This window comes from Amblyomma mixtum, chromosome 3 (genome assembly GCF_055824585.1).
Source record: "Amblyomma mixtum isolate Tamu chromosome 3, ASM5582458v1, whole genome shotgun sequence".
Taxonomy (NCBI): domain Eukaryota; kingdom Metazoa; phylum Arthropoda; class Arachnida; order Ixodida; family Ixodidae; genus Amblyomma; species Amblyomma mixtum.
In genome coordinates this window covers 78,989,619-79,011,922 of record NC_143014.1, presented here as the reverse complement: position 1 = coordinate 79,011,922, position 22,304 = coordinate 78,989,619, and the positions used below count along the sequence as shown (strand labels likewise).

At 51.7% G+C, this 22,304-nt stretch overlaps 1 protein-coding gene across 2 annotated transcripts in view; it reads right to left on the bottom strand.

Moving 5' to 3' along the window:
• Positions 1-8,142: 8,142 nt before the first annotated feature.
• Positions 8,143-22,304, bottom strand: part of twz (BTB/POZ domain-containing protein twz) — a 79,791-nt gene continuing 65,629 nt past the window's right edge. For both annotated transcript variants that reach the window (XM_089576924.1, XM_089576925.1), the window contains one exon: positions 8,143-9,154. In XM_089576924.1, the coding sequence (XP_089433050.1) occupies positions 8,419-9,154 (736 nt within the window). In that variant the 3' untranslated portion in view covers positions 8,143-8,418. The remainder of the gene's footprint in view (positions 9,155-22,304) is intronic.

Genomic DNA, 22,304 nt, shown 5'->3' with positions numbered 1-22,304 from the left:
CCAGATGTTGTGGTTTTGAATCCTGTTATTTTCATGTGTGTTTATTTCTGTTTCCTTTAATGCTATTATGTGTGTCAAGTGCTGTCGGAAACTATTCCGCTTTAAATTACGCTGGAAATCACGTTTCGTTTGCATTTTTTTTTAAACGGCTGCTACCGGGGACTAAGTGTTGCACCCTTTTCCAAGGGGACCAACAGTCAGACCCCTTGCAGTTACTTCCGAAAAGGACGAATGGCAGTGGCAGGTGTTAGTACCCCAAAAGACTAAGCGCGAACTTGATTACTTTTTTATTTTACAAATAGTGTTCAAAGCTCTCCCCTGTCCTTTCTTGCTAGCGCTCCCCTCTATGCTTCTCCCTATCCTCTCCCTTTCCCTTTTACTTCCGCCGGCTGCAGCTCGAGTGCTTAAGATATTAGATAGCAATTGCCGCAGCCGGCACCATTCTTTTCCTTCACCTGTTTTTTCTTTTTTTTTTAATATAAACCACTGCCACCACCACCACCATATGGCTATCGCTGAATGGGCAACTGTACTAGTCTCTACTTGAAACCATGGGCCTGCCTGTAACAGTTAGAAGGTTAACTAGTAGAATATAGGTTACTATAGTCGCATACAACTCAAATGCCCCTCAAAGGAGGCCTCCCAACCAATGGAGACGGCCGATTGTCATAACGTCGTGATTAATCCGCTTGTACTTGGCAGCCCAATGGGATAGTACGCTATAGCAAGTGCGAGGGGATAAACCACAGGTTAAACGTACAAATGGCAACGTCATGGTAATCGGTCGACGCCATTGGCTAGGGAGCCCCCTTTGAGGGGCAGTTGCCGCTTCGGTCTTGAGTTGCACCCGACTGTAGTTAACATTACACAGGTTTTTTTTTTTCTTTTCTGGCGTCCTTTAACAATAAAGTTACTACGCCGCAAACGCCGTCACTCTATCTCAAAAAGCCTATTTTTAAAGATCAGCAGCGGACTTCCTTGAAACAACTGGCATTATCTCACCGTTAGTGGTTCTGATTAGGGACGGCGCTCACTCAGAGGTCCCTGGAGTTCCGCAGTGATTCAACAGGGTGCAGTAGGTTGTAGTGCAGGAAGTATTGGCGATATTCAAGACCTAGAGGGGCCGCCGCGGTGGCTCAGTGGCTATGGTGCTCGGCTGCTGGCCCGAAAGACGCGGGTTCGATCCCGGCCGCGGCGGCTAGAATTTCTTTGGAGGAGAAATTCTAGAGGCCCGTGTGCTGTGCGATGTCAGTGCACGTTAAAGAACCCCAGGTGGTCGAAATTTCCGGAGCCCTTCACTACGGCGTCTCTCATAGCCTTAGTCGCTTTGGGACGTTAAACCCCACAAAACCAAACCAAACCAAGACCTAGAGGGACCTCAATTCATTCAATACGGCGGCGTTACGGAGGACTGCTTTTGGGACCAGCCTATAGGTACAATCATTGCACTTGTTTGTCTACGGTGTGAACCTCGTGTAAGCAAAAGTTTTCCGGTTCTAGAGGGCGTAAAGGAAACGAACGAGCACAAGAAAGAAATCGCTGTCTGGCGTCTGAAAACTACCGGCGTGAAGGTGGAGCTGTAGACGATCGAGGCATGCTTTGAAGTGAATTTAAAATATATGACGTCTACGATCAAGAGTCTTGTACATCACGTGTATGAAAAAAGTAGAAGAACATTTTTTTTTTTAAATTTAGCATGTATCGACCATCATCATCGCGGTACCCCGCCCCTCACGCGGGCGAGCTCGAGCTTGGAATGCTGACCTCTACAGCGAGCTCGAGCATCGAACACAGTGACCTGGAAGACGGCGAACAGCTCGGACGCTTTGCTGCTCTGCTGGGTAAGCCATGCCGCGCCAGTGCCCGCCGTCGAGTGCAATAAATGTGGCCGCGTCCAGCGCCCACAAGCACCTCTGGTACAAGTAAACAAGCTGGTAAAGTTCGCCAGTCGCTGTAGCTTACGTTTTATCTGACAAAGCTGCATCCATGTGCGTATTAAGGCGAAAGCCTTTAATGGCTCATACTGTCGTCCGTTACCAGAGGGTGTCACACCTTTGGCAGCGTTTAACTCGTGTTAACTCTGGAGCTAAAAAAGGTAGGAGAAAACGAATGATTACTTCAGATAGAGGAGGAAAAAATGAACCTAGAAGCTAGGTTTGATGACTGTAGATTAATTAGCTAATTACTTATAGTAAAAAAAGTCGAAATTGCGTCGAATAGCGCGGACGTCGATATAACCACGGGAACGGTGTGACGTCACATCCACCGGAAGTCGTCACGGCATAGTGAAAATTGTCACAGAATGGTCGGAAAAACGTCGGATTTGTGCCAAATTAGATGGAAAAATGCGTAATTAAGCGTAATTAGCACTTCAGATCACCGAAAGATGGATAATTTGGGTATCGATATATCCACGGGAACGGTGTGACGTCACATCCGCCGGAAGTAGTCACGGCATAGTGTCCTAGGCTTTCGCCTCTCAACACTTCAGTTCCCAAAGTGTTCTCGCAATTTTTTTCGTTCTCATGAACTTCATTGACCACGTGCTTCTTTCAATATCATTATAAGTTTCAAAGTGTATTTAAGATTACAAGGCGCGAAGACTTTGGTCGCCTTTTGCGGCGCGTCGTTTTCTAGGATCAATTAACCGTGCCTCCTCTCAGTTTGTTCATAAGCAGTGAATAGAAAACACGTGATGAATGTAAGACAGCTATGATAGAACTCTTTTCATCCCATTCTATTCGATTCTAACCATGAGCAGGTCTGATTAATCACAGTGAAACCGAGGAAACCGAGGCGAAGTGCAGTTGGCGGAGCTTTCGGTAAAGCTGAAATTCTGCAAGCCAATTCCGAAACAATGCTTTGACGTCTTCTGCAGGGGCCAAGGAGCGTCGCCAATATATCACCCAGCATTCCATGGAACAAGCTGTTCTCATATATATATATATATATATATTTTTTTTTTTGAATACTCAGTGCCATGCACGATGCAGAAAATGAGGTCAACAACTCAATCGAGGAGAACGTATGCAGGAGTTGTTTTGCACTGGCACTGATTTTGGTGGATCAATCTGCCTTTGCAGACTGATTCGCCGTCACTGTCGGATGACGGACACTTGCGTCTTGTGCGTGCTTGGCGTGATCGAGAAGGGCAGACAGCATCGGGACACGATGCATGGGAAATTGGAACCTCCGCTTGCAGGTGCCAAACAAGAGCGAATTTAGAGGGAAAGGGGGGGGGGGGGGGGAAGAGAGCTGGTTGTGTAAACACGAAAATAAAGCTTGGCAACATCACCGCCGCACTATCGGCTCTTTACCAACTTGCCCACATTTACGTGGGCCCTGGTCTGCATACACTGCCGCTTTGGAGTACGGCCATGCATAGCGAAGCACTGTTATGACCGTTTGAGCACAGTGAAATGTTAGCCCAGCGGCCTGCCGAGTAGGGCCGATCCGACCGTCCAAAACCCTCTCCTGACCTCCTTTCCTACTCTCCCCCGTCGGCTAGCCTTCGGGCCTGCTGTGCGTCTGTGGGGGAGAGTACCATCTGGGTGGCGCCAGACGACGGAAAGCGGACGAAAACAATTTTTTAAACGTCCTCTTTCTTCGTGAGTCGGCGCTCTGCATCTCGCGTGATCATCAGGCTGCCTGTCAGGTATGGACGCGTCATTGAGCGCGCTGTTCGTGGCGCTGGTCATCGTGGAGCGCTGGTTTTAAAAGGAGTCACAGAGAGTGCGGCGCAGCAGCGTCGGCATTGCGACGGAAGGCTGTGGTGGCTTGGTTGAATCATGTCGGTCTTTTAGCTAAGCTACAACGCTGAAACATTCCGGGAGAGGCACTGAAACTGCTTGGCAAAAATATGAAATCAGATGGCAAACGTACTTAGCAATAGGTTATGCTATGGATTCAATCATGTTCTGTAAGAAAATGGGAGAATGAAATGAAGAAGGCATGATAAATCTTCCCGATAAGGCATTTTCCGAAACTACCAGATGGCAATAGCTTTCAAGTCGTAGCTGCATACATTTGTCAGGATAAGCTGCCATCGTTACGACAACTAGATAAAGATTATTCTCTGTCCTTGGCAGCCTGCAGCTACGATTGTTTTGCGAAGCGAAAAATGAACTTCGTTCGCAAATACACGGCGCAGCAGCTGTTTGCCAAAGCAAGTCGGAAGTTCTGCCTATTCCTGACTACAACCAGGCGCTAATAAAACAATGCAAAAATAAAAAAAGCGCTTGAAGAAAAGGACGCAGATAAAACGGAAATCAAGACCGCTTCAGCGCGTGTTCAGGGGCAGTCACCGTAAAGCCCGGACCACAAGGCAGCGTTTCTCCGGCGCCGCGTCAGCGCCTCTTCTACCGGCGTTGTCGTTCTACACCGCAAAACAGGGCGACCAAACACATGAGGGCGTACGAACTGGCGTCTCCACCCGGGCGTTAGGTGTGTTTTGTTTCATTTGTAGTTGAGCTCAGCTCGCGCACGAGATGCTTTGTCCTCCTCGCGCATACAAAAGTGGTTGCGCTACAATGCAAACTTCTTAAGACTGTAAATACCTGCAAATACAAGCAAATAGACACGAATTCTATAACTGTAAATGGTTATAAATTCAAAGAGTTGTAATGTATATAGCCGCAGATAGATACTAATTATTGTGTATACCATTAGTCTAAATTGCTGGAAATATATGTGAATAGACGCACGTAAACGTCCCTTTCTTTTGTACTGTCTGTGCAACGAAGTTACTCAGCTTCACATCAACGAGCACAAAATCTCCCACACTTCCCAAAAAACTGAAAGCAGCAGCCGTACTGAACATAATTAACCAGTGCCATTTTGCTGCTGCTGCGAGGACACCTCGGCAGCGTCGCGGACAATACCATTTACCCGCGCAAAACAATTTTCGTTAACCATGGTGCCACGAAACGGACGAACCTTAAAACTTATTACACTCTACTCGCCTGCCAAGGAAGAGCAATAAGTGGCTCAAACACCTCAAGTAGCGCCTCAAGTATGCCAGCTGCCATCATCAAGTGATAAGCGGAGCGAACACCACAGCCCACGACTGCAAAAGGCGAGCAGAGCTGCCGCTCCCTCCAGCCGATTGTCGGTGGAAAAAGCGCCGCGCCGCGGTTAAAGAGAGAGCTACACGAGAAGGTGTAGGAAGCAAGAATCTGACAGACGCCAGGAGTAGGAGTAGGACAGCGCTATCACCACCGCGCGCTCATACGAAGCATGACGTAAGCAGTGCTACCATCTGGCTAGCGCCGCAGCGCGGCAACTAACTGAAGTGAGGCGTATCGACGGCTCCCATTGTGAAGCGGTCGATGCGGCTGGCATTGTAAAAATAGAGGAGGCGCTGTTTAGCCTCATAGCTTGCTCGTCGAAGGCATCATCAATTATAGCAACGCAAACAGAGCTGGAGATAATGTCGAGAGCTCTAGGGTAAAGCGTGCTTTCTGTACGCGAAAACTCGCCGCGCGCGAAACGCATGCGACCGTTCCGCCAAACTCGCACCATCACGGGCGTAACAAGCGGTGGGGATAAACGTCCATGATAGTGCAAGTGGCGGAACGGCCACATGCGTTTCACACGCGGCGAGTTTTCGCGTACAGAAAGCGCTCCAGGCGGGCCACGCTTGAGTGCAGCTATCACAGACAACGTGCCTACAAAATGAAGTCACAACCACATCGCGATCATGCGACATATAAAGCAGTGATTACAAGGAAAGTTAATGCTCACCGGGGAAGGAAGAAGTCGTCTAAAATGGTTTGGTTTATGGGGTTTAACGTCTCAAAGCGACTAAGGCTATGAGAGACGCCGTAGTGGAGGGCTCCGGAAATTTCGACCACCTGGTGTTCTTTAACGTGCACTGACATCGCACAGTACACGGGCCTCTAGAATTTCTCCTCCAAAGAAATTCCAGCCACCGCGGCCGGGATCGAACCCGCGTCTTTTGGGTCAGCAGCCGAGCACCATAACCGCTGAGCCACCGCGGCGGCTCGTCTAAAATGAAATGCTTCGAACGAACGACCATGGTCAGGGTCAATTTACTTCCAATACTCAGGATAACACTCTCGGAGGGGCGTCGTCCGATTCCCTCGAGAAGTGCGAAAATGACAAGTGTGCGTTTGTGCGCACCTTCCAACGAGAATAAACAAAAAATGAAACGCAGCAGATCTCTTCTGACGTTCGCTTTTACGTTTTTCTGCTTTCGCGCGGCGGCATCACGACAAGTCCAGAGCAGAGATGCTGTTTTTTCAGCGGACGAGTAACAGGAACCTAGCGCGCGTCGCTAGGGGGCGAGAAATGATCTGGAACTGCGCCCGTGCCCCACCGTCATTCAAACTGGCAACATGTGGGCTAATCACGAAGCACTTGATGCCTGTGTTCACCCGCCGCGGTGGCTCAGCGGTTATGGCGCTCGGCTGCTGACCCGAAAGACGCGGGTTCGATCCCGGCCGCGGCAGCCGAATTTCGATGGAGGCGAAATTCTAGATGCCCGTGTACTGTGCGATGTCAGTGCACGTTACAGAACTCCAGGTAGTCGAAATTTCCGGCGCCCTTCACTACGGCGTTCCTCATAGCCTGAATCACTTTGGGACGTTAAACCCCTATAGACCATAAACCAAATCACCTGAGCACAACAACGACAGTAACAAAAATGGTTGCCACCGGCTGCTTTTGTACATAACGGCACGAACAGATAAAGCCTGTCGTTCACCGCCTCTTAGCAACGCGCTTCCTCATGACGTAGTTTTCTAACGCGAGAAAGACGATAAAATAGCTACGCACCGACATTGATGGTTCATTACCTGTTGCGCTGCTTTCTCCAGTGGAGGGACCGAGGCTAGCTCCTCACGATGAATAGCAAGCATCAAACACCAAAAATTAACGCAGAAGAATGCGCCAACGCCTGCAGTTTACCACGTGCGAACGAGCCTATCAGCGATTCCTTATGCCAGTCCTCGCCAAAAGCCCCGGCACGCTCTCACATGCTGCGTGCTCGCGTTTGTACACATCACAGCGCATCCCATACTGGCGTACGTACCTCGGCCTTTCAGTATTTCTGGGCTTGTTGCGAACAGATTTCTATTGTGCTGCAGCACATGCATCATTACAGCCGTTACTATATTCGGACATAACTGAAGTCTGCAGTGAAGCTCCGCCCACATTTAGGACCGGCGCACAGAATTCCTCCGCGACAAAAAAGTAGCCCGTTAAAATTTTTCTTGTTACCTAAACAAGAATCTAGCCACAAGAAAAAAATTATATACACACTGGATTATTGATATCTGGCGCGTTTAATATAGTCTAACATTAAAAAGCTTATGTCGCTTACTGTTGCGACTGACCAGCGGAGTAATACAGGACGTCGCGGACCATGGGCCAGTGTTAGCAACTGCTGTTTCTTTTTTTTTTAAAGTTGTAACCTGCTATAGCAAGCGTTAATTATACCGTTACAGCCGTAGCCGAAACATGAATACGCTTTCCCGTTGGGGAATCACGAGCGTATCTGCATGCTGCACCTTGCAGCAGTGAAGCATATGCCTCGGGGTGTTAGAACAGAAAATCAATAGTAATTTGCAGCACACCACTATCATCGTCTCCGCTGCCACTCGGAAGCTTCGAATGTGACTACTGTACCACGACGCGTGCCCGCGCTGGCGTCTTGTATAGCGTCTGGAACAGTGCAGGCAGTTAAAAATAAACGAACAGGGCAGCAACGTTGTTTTGTACTTGGCCAAGTTTACAGTTCGCTTTTATTGTATTGTGCGCGCGATGTGTTATCGTGGATTCTATAGACAACGTCGCCTCAGGAAGCTTTTTCTTCAACCCTCGAAGAGGTCACTTGAATGTTACTCTACAGCGTCAAAGTTCATTTCGTAGCATGTTCAGTGCCCGTACGAGCCCTGTGCAGCGCGCATGCTGATTGGACGAAAGCGTGAGTCGCGTGCTCATGCAGGTAGACTTTTTTGTGCAGCCCGCAGTTGCTTATGTATAGTGCGCACGGTCCCAAGGCCGAATACGGGCGTATACCTCCACTGAGTGTACAAGTGCGGAGCATCGGGTCCATGCTCCGGAAGCTGTCCACGCGCTAGCTGCGCAGTCCGGCGGCGGCGAAGCGTGCAGTCCAAGCGGTGCGGTCTGAGATCTTTATTGCAGAGTGGCCCGCCATATGACAGCGAAGATACACAGGCTTGAGTTCCAGCGATGAAGCATGTATTACAGAGTGGGCGTCGGTGCCTTGTGTGTGCGTAACAGTAGTGTGGCACAAAGAGGCTGTCCGCTCCCACGAGGACCCCATTTCTTCCGGCGGGTAAAAGTAGAAGCCCCCCCCCCCCCCCCCCCCTCCCCGAGCATGCACCGTCCACGGGCGGGGCGCCGCAGCGTCCCCGCGCGCACTGACACCGGGCCTCAGGCGGGCAGGTTCTTGCGCACAAAGAGGTACTCGCTGAACTGCTGTCCCTCGACACCTCCCCCGCTGGAGGCCATCACGCGGAAGCCGGCGTTGAGCAGCCTCGTGATGGTCTGCAGCGAGTTGAGCTTGCAGTAGCCGTTGAGCGGGAACCGGATCACGTGCTTGGTGTCCTGGTTCCAGGCCACGCCACTGCGCACGTCCATGAGAGCCTGCGAGATCTCGGGGAAGACGTGCTCGACGAGCGACCGTTCGCCGCTGATGACGATGCGCTCGCCCATGTCCGGGCTGATGTTGAGTGCCAGGCACTGGAAGGCCGAGTCGTGGAAGCGCTCGGCGTCGGGCTCCGAGGGCGCCACTAGGCCGTCGCAGTGGTTGGCCTGGTCAGCGGTGGGCCGCTTGGCCGCCGCCGCTGACGGGCTCAGCTGGGACGACGTGCTCGACGCGCTGCTGGCCACGGCGCCTCCGGGCTGGTGCGCTCCGCGCCGCTGCCGCTGAGCGCGCAGGGCCTCCAGCTGCCGCGTCAGCGCCGGGATGTCGTAGTAGCGCGCCTCCTCGTACAGCAGCTCCAGCTCAGCAAAGTTGTCCGGCACAGCCAGCGTGTTGGTGCGCAAGAAGTTGAGCACGTGCCGGAACATCTTGCCGTCGCGGTCGATGAAGTAGTGCTGCTTCAGGCTGTCCAGCACGATCGGGATGCTGCCGTTGAACATGCGCGCCAGCCGCGACTCCGGGTGCCTGCGCAGAAAAAAGAAGGTTGCAAGCCTCGCACAGCAGGACCACAATGTGCACGTTCGCTATAGCCAATATTTCCCGCGGCCAGCAAAGAAACCCGAAAAACTGTTACACTGAGAAGCGTTCACTTTGGATGACAATGTCCCCGGCTCAGCGATTTCACCTGTATGGCGACTTTCTACACAATTTATCCCCGCAAGCAGCTGCAAAGAATGACAAAAAACGACTCGGCTATTTCGTCTCGGGCGGCAGTGTCACTGCGAGGCATTCTCGACAGAGACACCAGGGCGCGAGCAGGCTCCGCTGTTTCCCACGGGGTCTCTCTTTCCAGGCTGGCAGCGAATTCCGCTGGACAGGGCGGGACCAGCTAGTCGACGATCGCGTAATGAGCGGGTGCATGGGAACAGCCGCCCTTTTCCAGTGCCACCTGACCTGGCGTAGATCCAAATTAACAGGCTCGTATTAATGAGTCACGGCGGTGATTTATTAAAATAAAAGACGTTAAACTATGATGGTCTCCTGGCGAGAATTCGGTATGGCCCCTTTGAAGGCGCGCTCAGCCCGGCAGGGAGAGGCCCGGCATGCCACTCCTCCCCAAGTTGACGTCAAACGACCAGCGAAACGGTGGCTTATTAAGTGCGCCTACAGCTTAGCTCGGCAGACGCATAAAAGATGCAAGAACAGTTTCTCACAGACATCTTTCATTTCAAGCACACTAATATCTAAGAGGGAAATTTAAGCGCACAAGCTCACCACGAGGAGAAGCTGCCCTTGAGAAGATAAAAGAGAAGCGGCACACTGACACGCTCTAGAGCGAAGGAGCGTATGTGGATATTGGGAAGGCGACTCAAATAAAGAGTTATATTGCTGTGTTGTAAGCACACCCAGAAGGTCGTGTCTTTAAAAGTAATATAAATTTCGAAGATGAAGCCCAGGATTCTTGGACATCAATTTTAATTGTGAGGCATGAGAAATTTCGTAAGGTGCCCGTATGGAAATATTGAAGGTAATAATCCATTCTTCCAGGGTGTACGTAGCAAAATCTTTTTTTTTTTTGAAGTTTGTCCATCGCGCGCATCGAGTAGTTAATACTGCCATAGAAAACCACTGGGCAACGTTTTTGATGATAGCAAAAACATTAACAGCAAAAAAAAAATATGCAAGCATACCGAGGGGAGATTTGCGGATATATTAATTGTAATAGTCGGATCTTGCTATATGAAAAAATTGCGTTCATACGCAACTTCTTGTTGAAAAATGCGCTTGTCCTTAATTTCTGAGTATGCTGATAGGGTGAATTCTTAAACTTGAGAGACTTCCACTCAAGGCAACGACTAACAACAGCCGCATTTAGCATGGCACAGGAGTATTAGAATCCCTGTGGTAGCTATTTAAAAAAATATATGTACTATTAAATTTGTTAGTACCCCGCACTAAATACGGTGTGTTTCAGCGGATAATTTCAACAATTCCTAAAAATAGGGAGTTCGTAATAGAACGAAAATCTTTTCAGTAACAAACTGTTTGCTTTGGCGGACTTAAGGCAGTCTACAAATCATAATTATTATTGTCAGGTAATTACCTAAATTTTGCTAATTAATTTTTACTTAGCGAACTATGGTGGTTGGTGCCATTGTGGAACGCGAAGGCAAGGACGGAACAATGCCTGATCAGTTTTCGAAACAAAAAAAAAAGCCGTTCTGTAAATTCCTGCGGCGAGAGTAAATCCGGCGCTTTTTTCCGCACAAATACGAAACAAAGCTGCGCGGGAAGGTTGGCGCAAACGCAGCGTCCTTTGATGACGTGTGGCAGCCCCCATTCGAACAGGCTGCGCTATAGTACCACGTCATGCGCATTGTTTTGCTACGCCGGTTGGTGCAAGGAAAAGGACAGTCATAGCTAACTGCGTGGTCTTATTTTTCAGAGCGACGGAGTGGCACAAAGTCTCTGCCGTGGTACAATCAGGCAGTTCGAATTTGTAACTTCCGTCTCGCCGTGGCTGACTTTGTTCCTGAAAAGATTTGCCTTCTACGTGCTTGAACTCCTTATTTGTAGCAATTTTCGAAAAATGTTCGTCAAAACACCCGCTATAGTTTCAACTCATTTGTAGAAGTGCGGGTTGGCGAGACCATGACCTGAAGAGGCCAGAAATTCCCTATCACGCAGAGGTGGAGTTGGAGCATGCATGCGCTTCCCGTTCGGTGCTGCATGACAAGTTGAAGCCGCTATAGGTGCTGCTCTTTTTTTTTCTCTACGGACCATGCCGGCTAGTCTTACACCGCGGCACGGTTCAGGCCTTTCAGGGGCTTTCGTTGCCATGACAAATATTTATCGCGCGTACTGTAGAGCGGGCCGCATGTTGCGATGACCGGAAGAGAGGGTGCCGCGTCGTCACTCAGCTCACTATTTTCTCTTAATACCCGCCTGTGGGGATTTGGGGGGTTGGTGCGCCGGAAGGCAAAGTTGAGGTGCCCACCGAGGCGCGATTCGAGCTCTGTGAAAAATCAGTCTGAGCTCAAGCGAGGCCCAATTCGGACACGTGGCACCTGCGCCGTACCAGTACCAGGAGTCGAACAGCCGCGGCTCACTGCCCGGGTACAAAAATGAGGCGCGTGGGGCGGGTTGGTATTGCATAGTTATAGCTTAACTGCGCGAAAGACGTGGGACAATAACAAGAGAAAAACAACACTTTCCCTGTGAACTCCGAGGTTTGAGATGTCTTTAGCAAGCATGTCCTCTTATGTGTCAAGTGAACAGTTGCCACAAGAAAGGTTCGTTGGCTCTGTGTTCTGTGTGGAATTTTACGGGGCGCTTAATAAATCCTTCGTTGCTAACTCCTCATCTTGCTTGTCTCTTTATTGGTTTACTAACAGTGTCTATAATGATCTTCAAAAGTCTGATATTTGACTAATTTAGGGCACTTCCGGCGCCTTTAAGTCGAACTTCAAGTAAACTGGACAGATTTACAAAATCCCGCTGTCGTCTCTCGAGCTCCGGTTGGGACGCTCATCCAAGTGCCGACTCTGCGTACTCAGAACGCCGCCGCGATACCGGCTGCGTTCACTCTACGAACGACCAGTTGCTTGGAAATACCACCAGAGAACACCCCTGACAATCATCGCGCGCAGCTCGGGAAGCTCAGGAGGTATTCTGCGGATGACGCCGCTAAACTCATCTCGCAACTCCTGGGAGCGGAGGGGAGACCCACCGTCGCGCCTCGGGCGCGTCTCGGTCGGCGCGGCACGTGGGGGCTGAGTCCTGCCGACGCGCCGCCAACAGTTCGGCCGGCGGGGCCCGCCAATGGCCGCCATTAATCTCGCCGGGCTGCCGGCGCGCGAAATCCCCCTCTGCGGGCGCGCGCGCGCGCAATTGGACGCCTATTAAGTAATTACCTGGTGCAAACCGTTCACAGATGCGGCCGGCCGCTGTGGACTGAGTCTGCCCGGCTTCCGTGGCTGCATTTCGAGCTCTTTGGCGCCCAACGAGGGGCGCGTTACGAGTTCCCCGCGCAAACTCTCTGCCACACGCGCCAAAGTTCCCAGGCCCGCGTTCCAGCGAAGACCCCTCTGTGCGGGACACTCTTGTTAAGTGATTGAGCCCTTGCCATCGGCTTCCTTTTGGGCCCGAACTGCGCTAAGCAGAAGGTGCGAGGAGGAAAACGGCGATTAGCAGGAAAATGAGAAAGCGGATTCTAATCGGGACAAGCGGGTCCGCGGGATCTGACTTGGCACGGCAACCTCGAGGCACGGCAGGTGGTGCAAAACTTGATGGTTCACTTAGTGGCTACCCCCCAGCCCGGACGCTCGCAGCACACTGCGTAACGCACACTCTGCACCAGCAGCGTGATGCGCAGTCGACGCACCATTTTAACGGAAAACATTCTCCTTCTGACTCTCTAAATTACTTTTCAACGCACATGCTTTAGCTTAACCACAGGACGAGAAGTAGAGCCGAAACCAGCACACGATCCGGCCATGAGCAGGAATTTCCTCTCTGACCATTGCGTGATAACAACACTGCGGACAAGGGTCGAGTATACAATAGTGATGCAAAACTATCGGAAAATTGACTATCGATAGTATCGATAGTTTATTTGAAACTATCGATAGTCTACTATCGATTCTACAGGCGATAGCATCACTATCGATAGTGTTGCTATCGATAGTATTACTAGCGATAGTACCGCTATCGATAGCAAGACTATCGATAGTGAAACTGTCGATGGTAAGACTAAGGATAGTAACAATATTGATATTATGCATTGGCTGGCCAGCGATGCAACCAAAACATTTGCGATACCTGATTGGTTTCACGCTCTTATGAGGCTTAACGTCCCAAAGAGACTCAAACTATGAGGGATGCCGTAGTGGAGGTCTCCGGGTAAATATCGGCCATCTATGGTTTTTTAACGAGTACTGGGACAGTTCGGAAAAATACATGGAGCTGCATCCGATGAAAGAACAAATACCACAAGTTGCGCTGGCTTACACGACACTATCGTGCACTGCAGACGTCGTCTTGCTGACGTAACCACTGCAGAAATGCTTTTCACACACATGCTTCGCAACTAGGACATTCGCACGCTAACATTTTATCCAGCAACTCTACGTAGGGAACGTCTGCAGAGCTAGGTGACGCGTAGGCCGCGTAAACGGGCGAGTCCTGTCAGTCACTCATACCATCACTTCCATACCACACGCTCGGGAAACCAAGTTTAGAACGCAGTGGGTACGCGCGTGGTTGATTTTATAGAATCGATAGTACCATATATAACAAGTAGTATCGATACGGCTATCGATAGTGCTATCGATAGTACTTTCGATACTGCTATCGATAGTACTTTCGATACTCTATATCGAAATACTTTCGATACTACTATCGAAAGTATTAACTATCGATAGTACTATCGACAGCGCGCTATCGATAGTACTATCGATAGTCTTTTTTACCATCGATAGTTCGATAGTGACCAACTATAGTATCGATAGTACTATGGATAGTTTTGCGGGCGGCCGAATCGGCGCGAAAACGACAGCACACGGGCGAACGAGAAGCAAAGAAATGCAAGCCGCCCATCAGGCTACAGCCGAGCTCACTCGACGCGCGCCGAGAGGACAGACGACGGAACCGTGCCGGCAGCGACGGCGCCAGGTCGTGCGCGCGATGATCGGACAAAGATTGACCGCACCCGTGCAGCTTTGGCGAGCTGACGGCGGGGCCGGCGCCTTGTCGTCGATCATTTCAACTGCTCAATTGCCGCGCTAGCTGCCACGACGCCGCCGCAGGCGAACGGCTCAACTTGGAAGACGCCAAGGCTGTGGGCCATGGACGGCTGTGGGAAAGATCACTTCGCTTTACCATACTCCAGACGCCTCCTATACACGCCCGAGCGCACGGCCCGCGGCAATTAGGGCCAGGTCGGGTTGCAGAGAAAGAGATCACGAGTGAAAGCAAAACAGCGCGAAAGGCGATGCGGCCGAATAAAGACGAATAGCCGCAACTTCCATGATCGAAAACGGCCTCGGCGACGCCTGCCCCGGGGCGAGCTCGGACTGCTCGCCGCGAAAAGCCGCGGCGCGAGCCGTTTTACGAGAACAACCACGCAGGAGTTGAAGTAAACGGCTGGCTTCCGAACACTGTCTGGAAATAAAATTCCCGGCACTACAGAGGTGTTTGCGCCGAGGCTTTTCGATTTCCTCTTGGGACTTTTCATCTCTGCTGCAGTTGAGAGAAAGTTTGCTGACGCAACACACTTAACTGTCTTCCAATAAGCGAAGATGGGCCCTCGGGAAGGTGCAAGGGCAGTCACTCGCGGATCGCCCGCGGAACATTGTTCGTAATCGGTAAAACATGACAGATGGCAGCAGGAACGCTTTCGGCCGAGAAAAGCGCTTTCTCCCGGTTAGCCGGAAATTTACTGCAGGACGGCGCCCTCACCCGGTCCACGTTGGCAGCAACCGGTTCTTACCGTCATCGGGAGAGCCCTATATTGCAGAAACGTGAGAGTAATCGCTCCCTCGATTGTCCCGGATTATGCGTGCGAAACTCCCGTAAGTATTGCCGTGAGGAAGAATAAAAGATGCTTCTTGAATTGAACGCAATTTGGATCCACAGTGGCGCAGTTGACAAGAAAAAATCGCAGGACGGTTACGAGTTTGTAACGCGAATGATCCAGCTTTAGCTGCTTCTCATCGCGAAGGAATGGAGACACACGGGAGTGGATGCGCTAACGACCACGCCACCGCAGAGGTGGCTGTTAAGAGTGGACAACGTGGTCCTGAGAGCCGGGTGTGTCTCATCGCAAAGCAAGGGATATGACGAGGCCTGGCGCCGGCGGCAGAAGCATAGACGACGACGGCCGGGGCTGTTGCTCTCCAAATCACCTAACCGATCGAAGGACGCTGTCTGCCACGGGCCTGGGAGAAATTACTGTCAAACGAGTGTCGTCGTTAGGCAACGATGTGGCGAGAACTTGGGACAGCAGCAGCAACGCTGGAAGCAGAGATGCACATGAAGCACGGCGGACAGCGGTATACGTTGGCCGAGTCGGCCTTCGGCTCACCGAACGGGATGATGCTACGCAAGGTCACGCTGAGCGAGGCTGCTAATTGAAAGACGCTGTGTCGAAGGGGTCTCGTGCTTCGGCCATCCGGCGGGGGAGTTCGAGAAGGTTAAACCACCTGCGAGGAGACTGCGGGATTCTGCTTTCCCACGGAGGCAACGCACAGAACACTTGCGGCAGTGGTCAAGGTGACGCATCTGTGTTTGATGACTGTCTTCCCCTTCTCATCCCCCAAGCTGTGAGAGAGCGAGAGAGCTTCAGCACCGCCCCGTGCCGGGGGTGGTACCGCCAGCGTCATCAATGGCCCATCCGATTGGACAACGTTATTCGACCTAAGTTCCCTAGTCAGGGATTTGGGGAACGCGAACCGTATTTAACGGGATGTTGTGTGATCGGAGGATAGCATTGCATTGGCATTCGATTCTCATCTGTAAATATGTAGAATAAACCCTTCTGTACAGTTTCCTCGATAACGCAGTCCGACATCGTCATTCGGAGCCGGTACCTGTGAGGCTAAACGAGTTAGTCATCTCCAGGACCCCTCCGTCTTCAACTCTGGTTCCAGCGGTGGGATAGAAGCCCCATCTTTAACACTGGTTCCAGCGGTGGGCTGTGTGGCCCCGTTCTCCAACACTGGTTGGCAGCAGCTGGGATGGACCGTGCGACATCGTACTTTCTCCACGGGTGAGCGTTTTGGCTTTTGCTATGGGATTCGCCAGGCTTTAAGATTCAGAGAATAATCTTGACTGGGAATCAGGGCTTTGTCGTTTGAGAGGGGTTATTCTCAAGGCATTGTTGTGTTAGCAGAGCCAAAGCGGAGAAAGCGTTGTCATGGACCTAATGAGATTGTACAAGTCGGACTTGCTGTTGATATGCGAGGAACTGTCGGTTGAAGTGCCTAGCAAACTAACCAAAATTGAATTGGGCGAATTCATTCTTAAACAAGTCAAGCATAACGATCAGTTGCTGGTAGATACGTGGAATTTGGTACAAGGGGAAAAAGAAAAAGCCCGCAAAGTAAAAGCCGACCAGGAGGCTAAAGAGAAAGCCGATCGGGAGAAAAAAGCACGTAAGGAGCAAGCTGATCGAGAGTGGGAAAAAGAGAAGGAACGGCAACGGCAACAGTGGAAGGTTGAAATTGAAACAACGAAACTAAAGATATTAGAAGTTCAAAACGAAATACGAAGAAAGGGCGGTAGTGTGAGAGCCGGAAGTCCTGAAAGAGCAAGCGATGCTTATGAAATAGGTCCGCAGATAAGACCCGAAAAGTCTGTGACCGTAGCCGCGTTGGTAAATCGCGACACCACGAGGGAAGTGGCAGAGAACGCGTTCAACCGGTGCGGTGGTCCAAGAGACGCCGCAGAATCCGAGACCGTGTCCGGAGAAGTTGGACGTAATGCTAAGAGAGAGCATTCCGAGATAGCGTCTAAACTACACGAGTGCGAGGATTCTCCTCCAAGTGAGGTAGGAGTGGCAACGGACAACTTTGTCGGGACAGTTGCGAGCGCGACACTTTCAGTAGAGCTGATACAGGCGTCAAACCGGCAGGACCGCGAAAAGGGAGATTTTAATATCGGAAAAGGTTTCGAGGTAGAAACAGCGGAAACCCCCTTTGAGAGTAACAACCGCGGTAAGAGCGAGTTGGGATGTCACAGTGGCTTCAGTGACAAAGGCTCCGGAGAGGCTACCTTGGCAATGCTGGCGCAAGCAGAAGGCGAGGCTGCCGAGCAAAAGGACAGCCAGGCGGGCTCAGTTGTAGCTGAGCACTGCAGTAGAGAGAATGGCGCGCAGAGCGACAGCCAGGCGGGCTCAGTTGTAGCTGAGCACTGCAGAGTAGAGAATGGCGCGCAGAGCGACAGCCAGGCGGGCTCAGTTGTAGCTGAGCACTGCAATGTAGACAAAGACGCACAGAGCGACAGGCAAGCGGGCTCAGTAGTGGCTCAGCACTGCGATGTAGAGCATGACGCACAGAGCGACAGCCAGGCGGGCTCAGTTGTAGCTGAGCGCAGCAATGCAGAGAATGGCGCGCAGAGCGACAGGCAAGCTGGAGAGGACAACCCCCAAAGGAATGAGCTAGGGATCTCAGGGGCAGTTTCATGTCCGTCTGTCAGCTGCGTGGAGCTGGCACTCTGCTGCAAAGCCGGAGAGGCCAGTTTTGAATTCGAGGAAAATTTCCAAAGTGCGACGGAAAAACTAGAGATAGCTAGTTGTGATCAAGAAACGCACGCGGTACAGTCTAGGCGCAGAAAGAGAAAAAGGGCAAGAACCAAGAGGAAACGGATCAAATTCAAAGCCCTAAATTCGGATGCGCGGACAGGTGCGAAAGAAAGAAATGCGGTGGAAAGAAAGGCGAAGCCTTCCCGCGTTGCGCCTCGTAAACTTAGGCTTGCAGTTACTGGTCAGGCGGCACGCAAGTCAAAGGCTGACCGCAGTAATAAAAAGGGGAGAGCGCGTCTTCCAAGCAAAACAGGCGCGAAGTGCATCAAGGGGCATCGGCCTGCAGGAAAACCTAGACCGCGTCGTCCTGACAAAGGGCCCGTAAGAGAAAGGGCAAGGCGGCCCGACAAAACAGGAGGCGCCAGGTTGCACGGTACTCAGCGCATGCAAACGCAGGCGTCGAACAACCGAGACGACGCAGGCAGGCGGGTTCGGCGGGCGCACTTGAGGGGGATTCGTCCTTCACTTTTGGCACCCCATTCTAGGAATCGCGCAGGACGAAAGGGTGGCCGAGCTTCGTGCTTGTGGCGAGAACAGGGAGCAGCTTCTCGCGCTGGTCACTGCTTGTCGTCCAGAGTCGGTCATCGACATTGCATGCACTGCCAAGGCTTTCCGAGCACGTCGAGGGGGCGCGGATGCGAAAGCGGAAGTCAGGGACGTTTTTTTTCTGCAGCCTTTTGTCACGAGTTGACCGCAGTACAATCAGTCAAAGCGCGACCCCGGCGGGCGCGTCTGAAAGACTAATCCTTTCAACTCGGCGGCGGGGAGTCAGCTTTCCCCCCCGCGTGGCGATCTCGAAGTAGCTGTTTCGTTTTTTTTTTATTCCTTTTTTTTTCTGTGTGTGTTTATGAAATCAGGCAGGGAAAGGCTACTTTTGAGTTAAAACAAGTTGATCGGAGGTTACTGTTTTTTTTTCCCTTACCTTAGACAAGGGCTATGGCGTCACTGAGTTAGAAAGGCTATGGTGTCACTGAGTTAGAAATCACAGGTGTCGATTTCCCATGCTACCAAGAGATAAGGGCACTCACAGGAGTGCAGCTCGAGTAGAACTACGCTTAACGTCGCGTAGACGGAGCGTAGATCCCTTGATTGACTGACACCTTACGAAAGGGAGCCTCACTGACATACACTGAAATGACCGAAGAGAAAACTCGTCTGAAGGAAGCGCTCGTGTCCCAACCTTTGCTTCAGGCCTCTTATTTCAGTAAAGAAGTTCAGTGTGACGCCAGTGATAGAGGACTGGGTGCTATTTTAAGTCAAGTTGGCGACGGCCACGAAGAGCACCATGTTCAGTACGTCAGCCGCAGACTGACATGTAGAGAAGCGTTAAGCGCTTTAGACAAAGAGCGCGCGTTTGGTTTAGGCGGCACAGATGTTGTCGGGTTACCAGAGCTACTTGAACGGCGCAAAGTTCATATTTGAGACTGACCATCGTCTCAAACATGATTATGACAGTTTTGTCCCCCCAAAAATGGTCGCTTGCTTAGACGGAGTCCTGCTCTCCAAAAACAATTTCTCGATGCGTTTCAGGAACGGAAAACCGCACGGAAATGCTGATGGATTCAGCCGATTGTTGTAGACAGGAGTACTTGGTAGGACCACCTACTGTGTGTGGGTTTTTGCTTTTAACCTTGGTCCAAGCAGTCCGTCTTTGGCGATTTCAATCGGGATATTTCGCGCTTTCTTGGCACCAAAATTACGCCAAAATTCAGTAATGTTTTATTAAACATTTATTGTCATTGTGGGAAGCCTGGTGGGTCTTTGGCAAATTCCGAGCGCTTGCTTGTGGGTCAGTGCCCTGTCTCGTGGAACAGTCCCCTGATGCCATTCTTTGTTGAATGTTCGAGCTTGGATGCCATTTCTGGAAACCAGCCCTTCCACCCGACTCCGGCCTCATCTCTTCCTGCCCAGCGGTCGTGAACGCTGGCCATTCGAGATTTTTCGGGCCGCGGACGAGCTGTTAAGAGTGGACAACGTGGTCCTGAGAGCCGGGTGTGTCTCATCGCAAAGCAAGGGATATGACGAGGCCTGGCGCCGGCGGCAGAAGCATAGACGACGACGGCCGGGGCTGTTGCTCTCCAAATCACCTAACCGATCGAAGGACGCTGTCTGCCACGGGCCTGGGAGAAATTACTGTCAAACGAGTGTCGTCGTTAGGCAACGATGTGGCGAGAACTTGGGACAGCAGCAGCAACGCTGGAAGCAGAGATGCACATGAAGCACGGCGGACAGCGGTATACGTTGGCCGAGTCGGCCTTCGGCTCACCGAACGGGATGATGCTACGCAAGGTCACGCTGAGCGAGGCTGCTAATTGAAAGACGCTGTGTCGAAGGGGTCTCGTGCTTCGGCCATCCGGCGGGGGAGTTCGAGAAGGTTAAACCACCTGCGAGGAGACTGCGGGATTCTGCTTTCCCACGGAGGCAACGCACAGAACACTTGCGGCAGTGGTCAAGGTGACGCATCTGTGTTTGATGACTGTCTTCCCCTTCTCATCCCCCAAGCTGTGAGAGAGCGAGAGAGCTTCAGCACCGCCCCGTGCCGGGGGTGGTACCGCCAGCGTCATCAATGGCCCATCCGATTGGACAACGTTATTCGACCTAAGTTCCCTAGTCAGGGATTTGGGGAACGCGAACCGTATTTAACGGGATGTTGTGTGATCGGAGGATAGCATTGCATTGGCATTCGATTCTCATCTGTAAATATGTAGAATAAACCCTTCTGTACAGTTTCCTCGATAACGCAGTCCGACATCGTCATTCGGAGCCGGTACCTGTGAGGCTAAACGAGTTAGTCATCTCCAGGACCCCTCCGTCTTCAACTCTGGTTCCAGCGGTGGGATAGAAGCCCCATCTTTAACACTGGTTCCAGCGGTGGGCTGTGTGGCCCCGTTCCCAACACTGGTGGCAGCGGTGGGATTGTGGCCCCGTTCCCAACACTAGGTGGCCTAGTGGCTGCAGCGATGGCCTCCTGGTTACGGCATCTGCAGCGCATTCTGGAGGTGCTGGGCTCGTATGTCGGCGCATGTTTTACCGGTAAATGCCAGAAGGTGGGCTTGCGGACGCCGACGGCGCAAAATTGAGTATAAAGAGCTAAGAAAAGCTAACGCTTTAACCACCAGGCCAGCACAGCGGGGGCCTAGTGGTTACAGCATCCGCCTCGTATGCGGGAGGTGGGAGATACTTGGTGGGAGATGCTGGGCTCGTTGGGGGGAGATGTATTTTTACTGGTGGGTGCGCCAAGGCGTGCCCACAGGAGGATGCCCCCGCCAGGCCAGAGGGACATGCGGACGGCGCCGCCAACGCCACATTTTTGCGGAACGAGCTAAGAACAGCTAACGTCGTGCAAAAAAAAAAAAAAAAACGTGGGGGACTGTACAAAAGACGGCGGCAGCAGTAAAAACACGCGCTTAACCGTACATATATACAAGCACGCGTGGCGTGGCTGTTCGCTGTTGAAGGAGCTATTCAGGAAGGGTAATTCGCGGTGAACAAACACTTGCACCTATAAGAGGATACAGCATTAGTATACAACGAAGCTCCGCTCATGAGAAAATAAGCCGTTTCTAAAGCTTTTCTTGGTACCTAAATAAGACGCTCATCACAACACACAAGCGCAAGAGTTCTGATGTCGTGACTCGTGTAACGAATTCAAAACATGGAATTTTGATATCGTATACTGGTGCGATTCGTAGCAGTAGTAGTAACACTGGTTAGCGAAGTAATAAGTCCAGTGCAGACAATACGCTGTTGTCGTCAGAGTCATTTTTCTTACTTTTACCCCGCTACAATCCACAAATGCGATTCGCAACGGGCGGACACGTGCAGCACGGAATCGGAACGAGCGGCCATGCGACGACTGCGCCGGCGAGACGCGGCTGACACGCCGAAGAGCAAATTGCCCCGCCGTCTCGCCGGGCAGGGCGCACGGAGGGCGTGCGAGAGAGAGCGTCCAGCGACATAGGACGCGCGCCCAAGCCGTGCAACGAGTGATGACCGCTTTCGGAGCGCCGCTGATTGCAGCCTTTCAAAGGGGCCGTGATGGGCGGTCGCGCGCCGCCGCTCACGCGACTGCTCGCCCGGTGCTGGCGCACGTCGCGTCAACGCTGGGCGCCGCGCGAGCGACTAAATTGGACCGGCGTACAGACAAGTCGCGTTGGTCTCCAGTACGCTCGCGCCTCGTTTTGTTTTCTTTTTTTATCCTTTCTAGAGCTCTGTAAAGCCTTCTGCTCTGCAGGTTTGTTCCTTCGCGGGCAACTACCCTTCCACGCGCGTTCTTGTCATGGTTCAGCCGTATAACTTCACCGGAACTACACCTGCGAGCAGCACCTGAACTGGAGCAGTCTTTCTTCTTCGCGGTCACATGGCTTTGTAGTG